The sequence below is a fragment of the Physeter macrocephalus genome, chromosome 6 (genome assembly GCF_002837175.3).
Source record: "Physeter macrocephalus isolate SW-GA chromosome 6, ASM283717v5, whole genome shotgun sequence".
Taxonomy (NCBI): domain Eukaryota; kingdom Metazoa; phylum Chordata; class Mammalia; order Artiodactyla; family Physeteridae; genus Physeter; species Physeter macrocephalus.
This window is the reverse complement of record NC_041219.1, coordinates 81,383,802-81,399,664: the sequence shown is the minus strand read 5'-3', so window position 1 is coordinate 81,399,664 and position 15,863 is coordinate 81,383,802. Positions and strand designations below refer to the sequence as shown.

General features: G+C 37.7%; 1 protein-coding gene across 1 annotated transcript in view; it reads right to left on the bottom strand.

Annotated features, from left to right (window-relative positions):
• The window catches only part of TAFA2 (TAFA chemokine like family member 2), a 167,150-nt gene that overhangs the window by 51,650 nt on the left and 99,637 nt on the right, over positions 1-15,863 (bottom strand). Inside the window, exons 2-3 of the mRNA XM_028490330.2 lie at positions 7,798-7,950; positions 6,551-6,675 (exon numbers count right to left, since the gene is read on the bottom strand). Of these exons, the coding sequence (XP_028346131.1) occupies positions 6,551-6,675; positions 7,798-7,950 (278 nt within the window). The remainder of the gene's footprint in view (positions 1-6,550; positions 6,676-7,797; positions 7,951-15,863) is intronic.

Here is a 15,863-nt window from a genome sequence, read left to right as displayed (position 1 = left end):
CATTCTATTTGCTCAGGACAAAAATTTAGGTCTATAGTGACATGCCTCATAATACCTTTCTAATCCGAAATATGACAACTTACCTTGCTCACTCCCCCCAGCCACACTAGCATCATTGCTGTCTCTTGAATATGGTATTCCCAGGGTAGCTTCCATGGCGGGTACTATGTTTGTTTCTCCCTTTACCTGGAAAGCGTGTCCTCTAGATAGTCAGTTGGCTTATCCCCTCATCTCCTTGGAGACTTCAGTATGCAAACTCCCTTGGCTCAGCACTCTCCATTTCCCCTCCCTGCTTTACTTTTTCCCATGGCACCTACCACCATCTCTAACACATACTTTACTCATCTATTTTACTTTTTGTCTCCCCCTGTCTGATAGGTAGAATTCTAAAGATATACCCTCAAGATTCCTGTCCCCTAGGTATTCAAATAAACACTAATCTTAGCACAGCTGTGAAGGGACAATGTCATTAAAGTTGCCAATCAGCTAACCTTAAAATAGGGTAATCATCCTGGACTATCTGGGTGGGACAAATGTAATCCTTTGAGCTTTTAAAAGCAGAAGAGTAAAGGGGAGGAGAAATGGCGGAAGGGGGATGTCGGAGAGATTTGAAGTGTGAGAAAGACTCAGTGTGCCCTGGCTGGTTTGAAGATGAAGGAGACAATGTGAGGGAGAAAGCAGATATTCTGATGGAGGTGAGAGAGGCTCTCAGATGACAGCTACCAGAGGGGTAGAAACCTCATTCCTACATTTAGATGGAACCGAATTCGGTCAATAACCTGAATGGGCCTGGAAGCAGATTCTCCCTTAAAGCCTCCAGAAAAGAAACACAGCCCTGTTGTGAAAAGAGGAAGCACACCCATTGATTTCAGCCTTGTGAAACCCAGAGCAGACAAATAGCCGACCTATGCTGTGCCTGGAAGTCTGACCTACAAATAATTAATGGATGTTGTATCACGTCACTAAATTTGCTAAGGCAGCAATAGAAAACCAATACATCCTATTAGAATCTAGGCCTTATGAGGGCAGGGATCCTATCTCTTTTTTTTCCCCCTGTGCTGTGCTCCAGAACCCAGAATAGCACCCGACAATAAAAGACAATAAACGGTCGTTGAATGGAAGAATGTATCCAGTATACACATTTTCCCATGAAATCTATATTTTACAAGATCTTATGAAATTTTTACCCCAAAATATTGACTAAAAATATTTAAAATGTAAAAGATGAATTGATTTGAAAACTGTCTATTCAGTAGTTTGCATCTTTGCAAGTTAGCAGTGGCTACCACTTCCATGGAGCCAACGCGAGAAGCAGTCAAATACCGCTTCTAAAGCCGCGGTTTTCAAACTGCATGTTGTAACATATTGGTGGGTTATAAAATCAATTTATGGGGTTGAGGAAGGGAGGAAGAGAGGGAGGAATGAAGGAAGGAAGCAAGGAAGGAAGGAAATAAAACCAAAAAATCAGAACTTTAATTTTAGCGTGGGGTGTATGAGTGTATGTGTATGTGTGTGGGCGTGTTGTGTATATGTTGGATCACAACGTAAGATGTATTTCTTACTTAGGTACCATCAAGATAATTTGAAAACCACAGCCCTAAAAGTTGTCATGCTCTGTCCTGTGGACCAGGGTGCAATTCAGGGCCTGGTCAGAGGTGAGATGAAGACAAAAGAATGGGGAATGTGTCTGTTAGAAAGGGCTGATCAAAAACGGACCACACTACCCTAAGTCTATGTTAAATTTACAAGACAAGAAGAGAGCTTGTGATTGAATAATTCACACATTGCGCCCCCTTAAGGTGAGAAAATGAACTTTTCTCCTCTTGTTGTGTTCTTCCTTTGCCTTGGACCTGGAGTAGCACCCCTGGACACCATTCAGACCCACCAACTCAGAGTCGCCGAGTCTTGGTGTAAAATCAGGCAGCATCTGGTAGGGGATGACTTGAGGCTTCAAGAAACAAAGCACCCTAAGATGCTCTTTCTTTTCTCCCTTAGAGGGAGAGTATGAAAAACCTAACACTTACCTCTCTTCTGAGATTAGCTAGTTATTAGTGTCATATAAATTTAGCAGGAAAGGAAGTTAGAAATGTCCTTGGCACAAGGAATCAAAGAATAAATGTTTAGAGGAACTTGAAATTGAATCTAGCTCAACACCCTCATTTTTTTTTGCAGATGAGGAAGCTGAACTAGAGGTTTATGCTATCCCCATTATTATAACAATGTTACTCGACTTATATTTACCAGTGATTCCAATGTTTATTGTTAGTGGGCTGCATATGGATAACAAAAGAATAATGCAGTTGTCTACTATTCATTCCCCCACTCAAGGGCATACTCCTGGTGGGCAGGCATCATGTTATGTATATCTTTGTGCTCTAGTTAGTAACTACTGTGGTTGGGGAAATTAAATAAGATATTACCTGCGATGCACTTAGCAGAGTGCCCAGCACACTTTAAGAGCTAAGTAAATGCTTTCATATTTGATTTTGTTGCTTTGATTAAAATATGAGCATTCTTATTATAGAATATTTAGGCACAGGAAATTTTTTAACATTTGTTGATTTTCATTGCATTATACAACAAAATAAAATCATATTTTATGCCCTTAAAATCCATTTATGTTTGAAGGGACATTAAAAAACTACAGAGTTCTTATCTGCTTAAGGCACTTTAAGTAAATGAGTAAAGATGAAAGAATTCCAATTAGTTAAAAATTACTCAGAAAATGTCTTCTTAAGCATATGAAGATTCATGGTTCATAAAGATAATATTTCTAATGAAAATATAAAAATCTTATATCAAGTTAAGTTCATTTTTCCTTAGGTAAGAACCAGACATCTGAGCTACATGACCATGGGAGTGTGGAGTCCATACCAATGGCCAAGGGCTGTAAATCCTAAAATCAGAATGTGACTTCTTTTAGGAGATATTCCACAGAGAAAGAGTATCAAAACATTAAAAGAAAGGAATCACAGTCTGTTTTTTTCTGAGGATTCTAACAAAGTTATCAAAGTTTTTTTTCTCAGTTCTTACAAGCTCTACAGCACCTTTCTGCCCTGCTACTTTTCTATTATATAATCAGCATATAATTATGTGCTTTTTCACACTGGAAAGACTATTCTTTTATTAATGACTCTTTGAAAAGTTCTTTATTATTTATCTTTGAAAGTGAGTTTGAAATCAAAAGGCTTTCATGGCTTTTCTTTTTTTTCTTTTTAACTTAGGAGTTCTTTAAAGTAATACAGTAGATGGTTACAGATGTCATACGCAGTCATTAGTTTCCAGCTTTAAGGTGAGAAGTAGAGTTTGGGAAACAATGTTGCACCCTCCTTTCTTTGCAGACTAAATGTTTGGGATTTTGAAGAGCATGTATGCAAATATTGCTGTTCTAACAAAGGCTGTCTATTCTTTGCCTTTTCCCCTTGTTAGGACAAATAGAAAATGGGTTATGACAATAAGCTTCCTGAATTTAATACAAAGGCAGAAGGAGGATATAATTAGCATTTATGGGAAGTACAATGTAAGTTCCAAATTAGTCTTAAATGAGAAATTCACCCAGCCCCTGATCTGTAGTCAATTCTGGAAAGTACCATGCATCTCTGCTGAGGCCAAGCAAGCCTCATTGATGCTTTTTGGCTGACTGCTTTTTTTCTAACATTAAATTTACCAGAGCACTCCAGATTGGATACGGGCAGTTATAAAGGAGGATGTACATTACTGCAAATTGTAATCATTTCTCAAGCCATTTTGCTTGCAGTGATAATCCCATAAGACCAACATATCTTGCATAAGGAACCCAAATGACTTTTTGTTGAGAGCAGCTCTTCAGTTACTTTTATAGCCTATTCCTGCTTCATTTCTAGACTTTCCCATTTGTGGCTAGGACCTGCCAAATCAGGGCTTCGGTGGCTTCTTGGCTCACCACAGCCATGGCTACCTTATTCAAGACCGGCACGTGGATAATAACACCAGTGATTAAAATAATGATCAGATTTCTTTTCAATAATATTGCTGCTGTTTATATAGGGCAGAACCTACCTCTATTCAACACTTCCACTGTGGGCAAAGTAATGTTGTGCCAGAACTATTTCAAGAATTTGTCTCATCTCCAATACTTTTTGGACTATTTCAAAGGAGATGGCAGAACACTAATAACATGATGACCTTGACAACTTTGCTTCTTTGGGGACTCAGGGAAATTCACCTAACTAACTGTTTTGTGAGCGAAACTAATATTCGTAATTGAACATCATTTTGCCCAGCCATTTGAAATGCCATGATGTTCCGTTAGTTGAAAATGTCCAAGTAGCTTCATTTTCACCAGCAATCTTTTTACTTGTGAAGGAAAAAGTAACAATAATTTACTTTGATTGTACTGAAGAAGCTCCTTCTCTCAAGCCCTCTTATCTTCTCTTATATATAATGATTTTTCCTTTTTAAATGAGAATCATAGACTCTCAGGGTTGGAAGGAATTTTTAAGATAATTTAATACAAACACCCACTATTGCATGAATCCTCTCTACAGTATCTTCAATGAGGTCTTCCATTAACAGCTGTTCTCCAGGGCAAAGGAGATGAAGGAAAAACAGAAAGGGCAATCCACTATAAGTTATATGAATTTCTAAATAAAACAAACTAGAGGATCTAGATGTAGTCTTCCCTACTAACAAGTTCTCACTCTTTCATCTATCTTGTTTAATTACATTATGAAGAATTTGTGAAGCAGAGACCCAATTTTACGTTTGAGCTATTGAGAATACGGCCCAACAGGAAGTGAAGCAACCCTTCTAAAACAATTTATTATGAGAATTTAGATCACATGCTCCCAACCTTTTCATTTCAATGATCCAAAAAGCTAAAAGTATTTTTAAAGGTCTACTTTATAGGAACAGAATTATAGGAAACTTTCATCACTATTTCTTAAGAATAAGTGAAATGATCTAGTATAAACTACAGGTTAAGAGATTAGGTTCTGGAATGAAAATATACGGTTTGATCCCTCACTTCCCATTAATTAGCTGTATGACCTTGGGAAGTCACTTAACATTGTAAAGCTTTGGTTTACTCAGCTGTAAAAGGAGATAATAATATTACCTCTTTCACTGGGCTATTAAGAGGATTAAATGAGCTATTTCACATGAAGCACATTGTTCAGTATATGGCATATGTTTTAAGTATCTAATAAGTGTTAGCTTCCTCATACCCACTGATGTAATAAAAACATAGAATTTAGTTGTAGAGAACTCACTATTTAAAAAAAAAAAAAATTGTTTCAGAATCTTAAATCTCCAGGCATTTACGTGAGTGCTATTTTAGACTAAGGATTAATAGTGTTAGGAAAAAAATTTTCATGCTATAAATAGCTTATAAGGAAATTTTACTTTGCCAGATGGTTTTAACAAATCAATATGGATTATATCATGTGCTAACTGAATAATACAATTATTCTAATTAACTGATCATGCACTCCACAGATTCTGGAAAAGAGTGTCAGCCTTTAACTGATGAGTTTAGAGTCATGAATCATTTGACAAAATATAAAGTTATTATTTATTAGAAACTTGGTTACTTCTCTGTATGTCTGAATAGTCAATGCACTAAAGATATTACTCAACGTTATATATCTGATGGGATTTTAAAATAATCCTCTTGAATATGTCCACACAAGGTTTAAAAAAAAAACACTGCTATTGTTAATCAATACCGTAAATTACAGTCTCTAGTTTTATGGTACGTTTTATTATATAAAACATCCCTTTTATAAAACATTATTCTGTTCTAGCCCCCAGTTATCCAGTTCTAAACAGTAGTCAGCTTTCCGCTTAGGGCAAAAAGCAAAATAAGACAAAACTTTCATATGCTGATTCCACAAAGAATTTAAATTCTGCCAGTCCAGAATATTCATGGAGGTAATTAGAAAATGAAAGAATAAAGCTATTTTTCACTTCTATCCCCCAGAAATCAGTCACTGCAAGCTGAAATACCTCACTGTCTGAACAGCATTCCTTTTATATTGACCCTGAGATTTGAAAATTCCTCTTGATAACTCATTACAATGATTACAAACTTAACCATTAGAAAACTATTTATTGATCCAGAAATCAGGGAGGTCAAAATAATTACTCTCATAAAAATGAAAGAATATTAACTGGGAAATGTTTGTTGAGTCATATATAAATTCTCTTTTTTTCAGAATTTATTCAGATTACTATCCATCAGAAGTATGAGGGATTGGGGTCACCTTCCCAGCACTTAACACGCATCCTTGGGGCGGGGGTGTTCACATTTTTGTCAGTATCTCATGAAGGAACAAAGAGTATTTAATTATTAGGTAATATGACAGTTGATGGCAATCTACAGAAGATGTTATTCTGGGTGAAATAAAAATGTGCTATGAAAAAATGAAGCAGGGAGAAAATGGGAAAAAAACGTACTATGGAAAACTATTACCTCTCGTCCTAAAACCACCACTTAAAGATGTCACTGCACATGCTCTGTGCTCTATTAATTGAGAGACTTTTTGCTTTCACAGGCTGGCTGTCCACTTACCCTAGTTGTTTTCACTTTATTCCCAGAGGAACAGCTCCATCCTTTCCGATCTGGAAGAACTTTACATTCCTCTCCCTCAAGACATGGTTGCATATGGCACCACCATTTCTGTTCCACTATTGAAGCTACAGGAGACAGAAAAATCAATTTAATATTTTCTATTTGGGCTTGTTAATTCTTTGCGTGCACATTTAAAGAGGAACAAAAGCCACATATTTTTCCCACCACTGGGCTGATTGGGATTTGAAGGATGCTTTTTTTTTTTTTTTTTTGTCCAAAGGGAATAAATCTTTCTAGATTTTTTGACTAAAAATATTTTAAAAATTTTTATTTTACTGTGGTAAGAATAGTTAAAATTTTAAGATGGTAGATCTCATGTTAAGTGTATAATACAGTATTGTTAATGGTAGGCACATTTTTAAAGGATATTTCATGCAAACATATAGGCTTCATGGACACTAACATATTGGAAAGAAACTACGTGGATACATGCATGTGCTGATTTACATAACACATAAGAAAATGAGTCCATGACCAGAGTCAATATTTTAGAATCAATGTACTATTTCCCACAAGTAGGCTAAAATCAGGAAGGCATTCAAATTAACACAATCTTTTTTTACTGTGGGCAGTAACTATCATCACAAGGAATGCACCATGAAAATATGAGCACTTAACACATTATTATTTATGATAACATCAGTTATATAGACCCACATAAATATTTATATCCTATTGTAATTAGGTGAAAATCCTCCAAGAAAGAAATTAATATTTTGATAAATCTCTATAAAAATATTTCACGTGAATTCTATCCACAGCTAAACATTCACTCATCTGTGTGGTGTTTATTTTTTCATTGTTAAGAACCAGCCATGTGTTTAGGTACCCACAATATTTAATCATCTATTTTCATTTTTCCTTTGCCAAATAATTTATACACACACACACACACACACACACTCACCCTCCACTGGCAAATCAATATTTCGTGGTATCAAAGTAAGAGGCACATGGACTTATTGGAACCTCATTAAAATGCCTTTTGCTACAAAACTGCATAAGATCTCAGACCATCTTCCGATAGGTTTTAGATTTCAAAATGCTCTTCAAGAGACCTTGTACCAACCACATGGTTGATGGTGCGGTCCCCCAATATTAACCCCAGTCATAAGCATCATAGTGGGATTCCAGTTCTAAACAGTCCTCGTCTACCCTATCACAAAGAGCAATGGAAGAAGCCTCACCGTCCACACAAGATGGAGCAGCTCGTGTGGTACCTGCCACCTGCCCAGGGAAGCAGGAGCACTTGACTGTTTGTGACCGTTCTTCTATCTTGTTCTTATTACAACATCTGTGGAGTGCCACCACCTCGCAAGTGCCCGTTTTAACATGGTGAGCTGCACAAACAAAAACAAAAGTTGAGATAACATTGAGAAAGCTTTGGATACTCCCCCACTCTTTTTAATTAGAAGCACATTAAATATAGTTCTATAAAGGATCCACCATGCATGAAACTAGAAATACAATGATGCTGACTCCATAATGCAGATTTGATCTCTTTGCTAAATGTGGTAGGACCATTTCTGTCACTATATGCTTGGTGAAGCAGGAACAATTAGTGACTAGATTAGAATGAGCTGTTAGAGCAGTCTGAAATACAGAGGCAATGTGTGGTATCATCAAAAACATATTTATTTGCATATGACTTTTTTTACACCTTTTTGTTCAACATGTTGATCAAAGTAAGGGAACCCCCTGGACAAGGTGCCCTGTACTAGGGCTGAGACAAACCTTATTCTCAAAGTAGGTGGGTTGATAAAGGTTATATTCTTCATCTAGTGGTGAGTGTAAGGGCCAGGAAGGGAAATTCTTTTCAGAAATCAGGGAGGCAGAGGGTGGGAACCCACTTCCTCAGGATTCTTCTGCTCAGTTTCCCTGGAAATGAACTAACTGGGTGATTTTTGAAATTGCTGCCATTTTCCTGAACTTTCCATCCAGTCTCAGGGATGGCTGCAGCATGAAGCCAACAGTATTTCCCTCACCTCCTGGGGGGGCCGGCCCCACCCCTCAGCCAAGGCAAGGGCTCCAGGAGTGCCCTTGCCCCGCACCTTGCACCCTGGTTCTAAGTTTACAAAGTGTTTTCCTTGTTCCTTTAAGTCCTCTTCCCTGCCTCTGACATTCCCTCCCTCCCTACCACCTGCAGGGCTGAGATCAGAGGGTGGTGATGGTAAAGGGGCCAGACAATGACGTGACCCTCCTGTCTCAGGTCAGGAGAGAGAGCTCGGTGGCCTCCCCTCGCCCTCATGTTTACATTTGCAGTCTGAAGCACTTTAAGTTATGTGGGGTTTTTTGGTTTGGGGTTTTTTTTATTTTTTATTTTTTGGTTTGTCTGTTCCTGTAACTTATTCTCCAACTACTGCTTCCAACTGAAATAAGACCATTAAATGCCTGTTCAGGAGGGAAAAAAAAAAAAATCATTCCTTTCAATTTTGCCTGAGGGAACAACTGCCACCAAATGACAACCACCACAGCCAGAACTTGGATGGATTTATATCTAGCCTGAAAAAACCCAGTTCACTAAGCTGTGAGGCTCCATTACCCATTTTCTTAACCTCACAGTAATGCTACTGAACTGTTTGGGTGATTGAAATTTTTGGACCTCACTTATCACATTAAGATAGGGTTCGAGTTTGCCCTCATTGTTTTTTTTTACCCAGCATTTCTTTTTCAAAGTATTAACCCTACTGTGAAATGATAAAGCCAAATTTCCATCTGCTAAAAATAAAACCAGCTTAAAATCAAACATTTGTTGAAATGTTATGCTTTCAGAAATTTAAGAACATGTGATTGATATAAAAACAGATTTAAAGAGAAAAGTAAGACATATGAAGTTGTTTAATGTTATAAACATACTGAGATAATTTTGTAAATGAGATGAGTACGTCATGCATTCATACCAATCTTCCCCTCAGAGGTGAGGAACCACGAGGCAGTAACTCAGGTTAGATAGCTTGGATTTTTCTTCTAAAAAAGACCAAATCGCATGGATTGTCCCCCTCATCCCCCATGTGAAAACCAAGAAACTCAGGTGTAACATACCGCTTTGACACATAATCCTCAAAAGAATGTTAAGAAGCAGATACCATTTCCAACGTCACAAAGATTTTTCTGTCATGGTAGATACAAATGCGGATTTCTCCATGTGTGATTCAAACACAAGGCTATCAAACAAAAGCTAAAACCTTGAAAGCCAGATTTCTGTTCCTTGTGCTCTAGAAAATATTTTCTTAGCTAAGGATGATTCAGTTTGTTTTAATTTATTGAATGCTTTATGTAATATTATACGAGTCAAAATACTGCTTTCTACACTGAACCTCACTTAGTCACATTTTAATTGAGTCAATACCACATATCAGGCAAGGTTCTGAGTAATGGGGATGCAACAATGTATAAGATGGACATAGACCTGCCCTCAAAGAGCTCATATTCCTGTGGAGAAAACAAATAATAATCAGGTACTAATGATTAAGTAAGACAATATTAGATTTTCTAGCTCCTTGAGAGAAATGCAGTAGGGTAATGTGACGGACAGTAATCAAGCAGGGAGGGAAGGCAGATTTTTGTGAGTCTCAGGGAAAACCTCTCTGAGGAGGTAATCTGAATCATGGCCTGAACGATGCGAAGGGAGCCTCCACGATGAAGAGCTAAGAAAGGAGGAACTTTCCAAAGAGAAGGAGCAGCAAATGACAAGGTTCTGAAATGGGGAAACGTGTGGTGTGTTCCCAGGACAGCAAGATGGCCAGTGTGGCCGTACTGTGGCTGAACAACTGAGAGGCTGAGGACAATGTGTCAGAAACATAGGAAGATGGTGTAGGGCCGGGGGTGCCATGGTGAAGAGATTGGATTCTAGTCTCTTTGCAAGGGAAAGCCTTTGGGTGGAAATGCTGTCATCTCATTAATGCTTTAGAAGTTTGCTCAAGCTGCTCTTTAGAGAATGGACTGAAGAAAGCAAGAGTGAAAGCAGGGAGACCAGCCATGAAGGGGTTGCAGGAGTTCAGGAGGTGAAGGATGGGACACAGACTAGACTAAGGGTTGGGAAGAAGTACCAGATGAGGGATATTTCAGAGTGGAGTTGGTTTGACTTGCTAATGGATTGAGTATGAGCTGTGAGGGGAAGAGGAATTAAGGATTACTCCTAAACTTGTCCTGAGGAATTAGAATTTGGTGGTTCTGGAAGACAGAGGAGGCCTGGGAAAGGGGAGTTCGGCAAAAGTTGGGTTGGGTCAGAATTACTGTAGTTCTGTTTTGTCTGTGTTAAGCCTGAGATTCTTATAAGACACAGGAGTAGAGATGTAAATCAGGCAGCAACATTTATGAAATGGAGCTTAGGGAAGAGATCTAGACTGCAGATACACACTTAAGAGATCTAGGTGGATAGGTGATATTTAAAGCCATAGACTGGACTAAATTACCATGGAAAGACTACCGCTACCGTTAGAGCAGTAGGGAAAGAATAGTCCAGAACCTAAATCTGGAAGAGGGGAGACAGTAGAAAGAACTGATAAGGAGCAGAACATGAGGTAAGAGAAAAAGAATATGAGATAAAGGCATGGAAAACCAAAGAATAAAATGTTTCAAGAAAGAGGGGTTGGTCAGTTATGTCAAATGTTGCTGAAAGGTTTAATAAATGAAGTGAAATAATTGTCTACTAAAAAAATAATATGATGCAGCAGTTAAAACAGAGCCTCCAAAACCGGAGTAGCTAGGTTCAAATCTAAGCTTCTTCAAACAGCATTGTAACCTTGGGCACATCATCAAATCTCTCTGATTAGTATTTTTTCAAATCGAAAAGAGGGATATTCATAGCACCGTCTTCATATGGTTGATTTGGGGATTAAATGAGTTAATATGTATAAAGTATTTAGAACACTCCCTGACTCATAGCAGGTACTCTGTGTTAGCTATTATTAGCAATTGATCTAGATAAAAATCATTTTAATGGCATGATGAAAAGCATGATTATAGTAAGTTTATTAGAGAATGAGATGCAAAACTGCAGATTAATTATAAAAATTTCTTTCAAGGAGTTTTTCTGTGAAGGGAAGAAGGAGATGAAGTAATAGTTGGAATGAAGCAAAGGTTCAAGGAAATTTTTTTGTTTGTTTTTTTTCCAGTACGCGGGCCTCTCACCGCTGTGGCCTCTCCTGCTGCAGAGCACAGGCTCCGGACGCGCAGGCTCAGCGGCCACGGCTCACGGGCCCAGCCGCTCCGCGGCATGTGGGATCTTCCCGGACCGGGGCACGAACCCGTGTCCCCTGCATCGGCAGGCGGACTCTCAACCACTGCGCCACCAGGGAAGGCCCAAGGAAATTTTTTTAATGGATGCCATAAAAGCAGGCTTGCTTGCTGGAAAAATCTGAGAAAAAGAAAATGACAATATAGGAGAGAAAGTGGATAATTAAAAAAAGAATGTTCTTGAAGGGAAATAAGGAATTGAGACTGAGGGCACCTGGGAGGTTGGCATTAGATTCAGGTGGGGACATTTAATCCTAAGAGTGAAGGTGAGATATGTGAATACAGAGTCAAGTAGGTGTGAGCGGATTAGTTGGTGAGAAGATGAAGTTTCGTATCTGATTTTATCTCATTTTGCTATGAAACATGAGAGATGTTTGAGAAGAAAAAAAGAATATGAAATATATATTTCAAAGAGGAAGAATAAATTTGCTGGGAAAGAATAGGACTGCCCGACAGGGAGTTGGCTGATGCACCCAGTAAACTGTAGAGGACACAGTGGAATGAATGAAGAGGTGGGATTACAGAACAAAATGGAAATAAAGGTCTGTGTGATGAGATAATTTGGGATGCTTGGAGCTCTGATAGCAATTTAGGGAAACAGAGATGTAAGTCATGATGAGATGTGTCCTGCTAGTCTTTGAATGGAAGCCAGTTTCGAGACAAGAGATTATTAGGGTTTCTTCAGAGAGTGATGCTAGTAGGCAGAGGACCGAGCTGAGACAGCTTCAGGAGGAGCTGGAGAGTGGCTGGGCTCTCTTTTCCACAGAACTGCAGCGGCCAGGAGCACACAGCGAGGTTCCACTAGTCTCTATCCTGAGAAAAGAGGCAGGCACCATTTCAGCATCATCCACCAGGGCCATTTTATCATCTTGGTTACAAGGAAATTTTTATCCTATGTTGGAAAAGAACTGACAGGTGAAAAATTTGCACCTGGTTCTCCCTTCCCAATGCCAATGTCAAAATTCATTTCCACTTTTCCTGACAAGAAAAACTGTACCTCTCCAACCCATTAATTAAATCTAGTTGTGGTGATGTGACTTGCTTTGGCCAATGAAATGAAAGCTAAACTTAGGAGCAAAAGCAAAGGATATCAGTCTGTGTGGACATTTTAATAGCTAGTGTCATTCACCAGATTTCTCCCACCACCAAGAGCAACCAATTACATTCTTGATAGTGGAGACTATATCAGCCTGAGTCCCCAAGTAAAGAGACATGAAACAGAGTCCCTGCCAACCATATGGACATATGAGTGAGAAATAAACCTTAAAGTGTTATAAGCCTCTAAAATTTGGTGGTTGTTTGTTACGGTCACAAAACTTAGCCTACCCTGACTACACAGTAGTACTTTCCATTGCTTCCTAGGTTGTGTAGTAGGATATATATTGTCAAATGTGTTAGTTGAAGGATAAGTCAGTGAAACATGGTATCTCAAAAACCTGGATCATTCTAGCTTATTGAGTCAATGCAGAATGAACAGAAACAAGAAAATATTCAGATATTTATATAATTCAAAGGGTTGTAAAGAGTCATTTTACAATTGGATAATTATGTTGGCTAAGTTCAGTATGTCAGAGCTCTGGTGAAGAAAGTGTGCTTATTTCTTCTTTGAGAAGAAAGGAGGTAAAATGATGCCCATATGGTATAATGAAGAGAAGGATAAGGTAGGAGATGCACTGGGAAGAAGAGAGGCATGTCCTCCCCCTTCAGAGAATATGGGACTAAATGTTAAGGAACTAGTAATAAAGGTGACGCAGAAGAGCAAGCCTCACAGACCCAAGGCCTTTCTGCCCTGACCTTTCTTTTCATTGCCTGTGAATAAAATGCACAGACACACAGGTTGAGTTTCCTTGTGAGAAATAGGATTCTGTGAAAAATCTCTATCAGACTTTGTCCTTCTTATTAAAATTGAAGTTGTAAAGCTTTCTGTGGGGGAATGAGAAGGGGATGATTAACCTTGTTAAAATAGAATAGATGATAGGTAGGTAGGTAGGTGGATGTGGGTGGATGGATGGATGGAAGGATGGATAATCCTGCACTCAGAGAGTTTTAAGGCATGGGTAGGGAGAATATTGACTGTTCAATATTTTTATATATGCCAGTATATATGGTAAGTAAAATGAGATATCTCAAAATAGGGACGTGAATCTTCTAGCAAAATTTAGTTCACCTAAGCATGGCATACATATACACACACATAGTTTTCTTATTTGTCTGCTATATATCATAACTTCTCATGTCAAATTCTTGTAGACAAAGGCTAATTTTTCATGTAAACTGCTAGTATGTGGCATGTGTTTAATAAATGGTAAACAAGCAATTTAAGAAGGTAAAACTAATTCCTGTGGTTTTCCTTTAAAAGGTTAATGAGACTGTAAAAAATTCAAGCAGTTACTAGAATTCTCTACACGGAGTCAGACAGAGCTCATGATAAACTAATCTAATCAAATATCAGGGCTTTCCAAATTAACAAAATAGACTTCACAGACAATCAGCGTCATACTAAAATGATGCAAGACCCCCTGGAGAAGATTTAAATGAAAAAAGAACAAACAATTCTCTTCATGTCACAATCCCCAACTCACAAAAGATAAAACAAAACAGCAAAAAGCCTCACACCTTTCTGCTATTTTCTCCTCCCCGAATGTGATGCATTAATATAAAATGTTGCCTCCTACGTTTTTGTGAAATGACACTAGAGAACACATAGCTTTAATTCTTATGAAAACAGGATTACCAAGTCTTGCCCAGCTCTAATTGTTGCCTTCCAAGGTTATTACCTTCATATATCATTTCAACAATAGGATACCGCCCTACTGGTTCCCCAGAAACATGGCCTTAAGAGACTGCCTCTTAAATCACATCTTAAGATTCCTAAATGTTTTTGCAAAGCTATTATGACTGGAATACTCTGGAATGAAGTCTTATAAGGCATTTTAGCAAAATCTTTGTTTCTAACTATTTTTTACCTTCTCCATAAGAAAAAAAATCTGAATAGCATTTGGTTTATATGTGTGCAAAAATTAAAAAAAACTATATATATATATGTACACATACCTATATAGACACATTTAATTATATATAATTATATACACATATATGTTTATATATATGTTAATATGGTCACATTTTAGCCATTACCTGTGAACCAACTGTATACATAAACATGAAAAATGGGTTCACAGAATAGTATTTATGCAAATCATTTACCTTGAGTAGTGGTTGCCGGCCTTTGGTCAATAAGAGCACAAAGCTATGCATATCACATTCTAAATGTAAGAATAATCCATTCACTCTGGAAACAATTTAAGGAATAGTGGTATTTGCTAAGTAACATCCATAGACTATTCACTGTATGCTATGCATTATTCCATTTTATCATCACAACAACCATTAAAGAGGAAACTATAATTAGCCTCAATTTACAGATGAAGAAACTGAGCCAGAGAAATGGTGAGTAAGTTGCCCAAAGTAAAATAGTAATAGACAAAACCAGAGGTGAGAATTCAGGCAGTTTGCGTTCAGAAACCATGATCTTCAACACTATCATATGACGCCTTTTCTACAGAGCTCCGCGCACATCCAGTAGACTATAGTTCCAGATGATGTGAAGGAAAGCAAGAAGTGTATCACTGTTCCTACATGTGATGCTTGGCAGCCTAGAAAGGACATGGGCTCTGGAACTGAAATATCTCAGTGCAAGTCTACCCTAACCTATACTATACTTGAGTAAATGCTTAAGCCCATTCACCTTTCAAAGAACTGGTTTGTTCATCTCTAAGATAGCTCCATAGAGCCCTTATAAAGACCAAATGAGACGATGTATGTGAAACTGTTTTTAAATTGTATAGCATTACTTAAATGTTATTTTAATTTTAACTATTAATGTAATTAATGAATACCAAAATGATACAACATATAAATTTAAAAGATATAGCTGTTAGAGAAAGATCTATATTCTATAAAAGTTCTAATTTAATATTTTTTAAAAATCTATGTGTGTATATATATATGTATA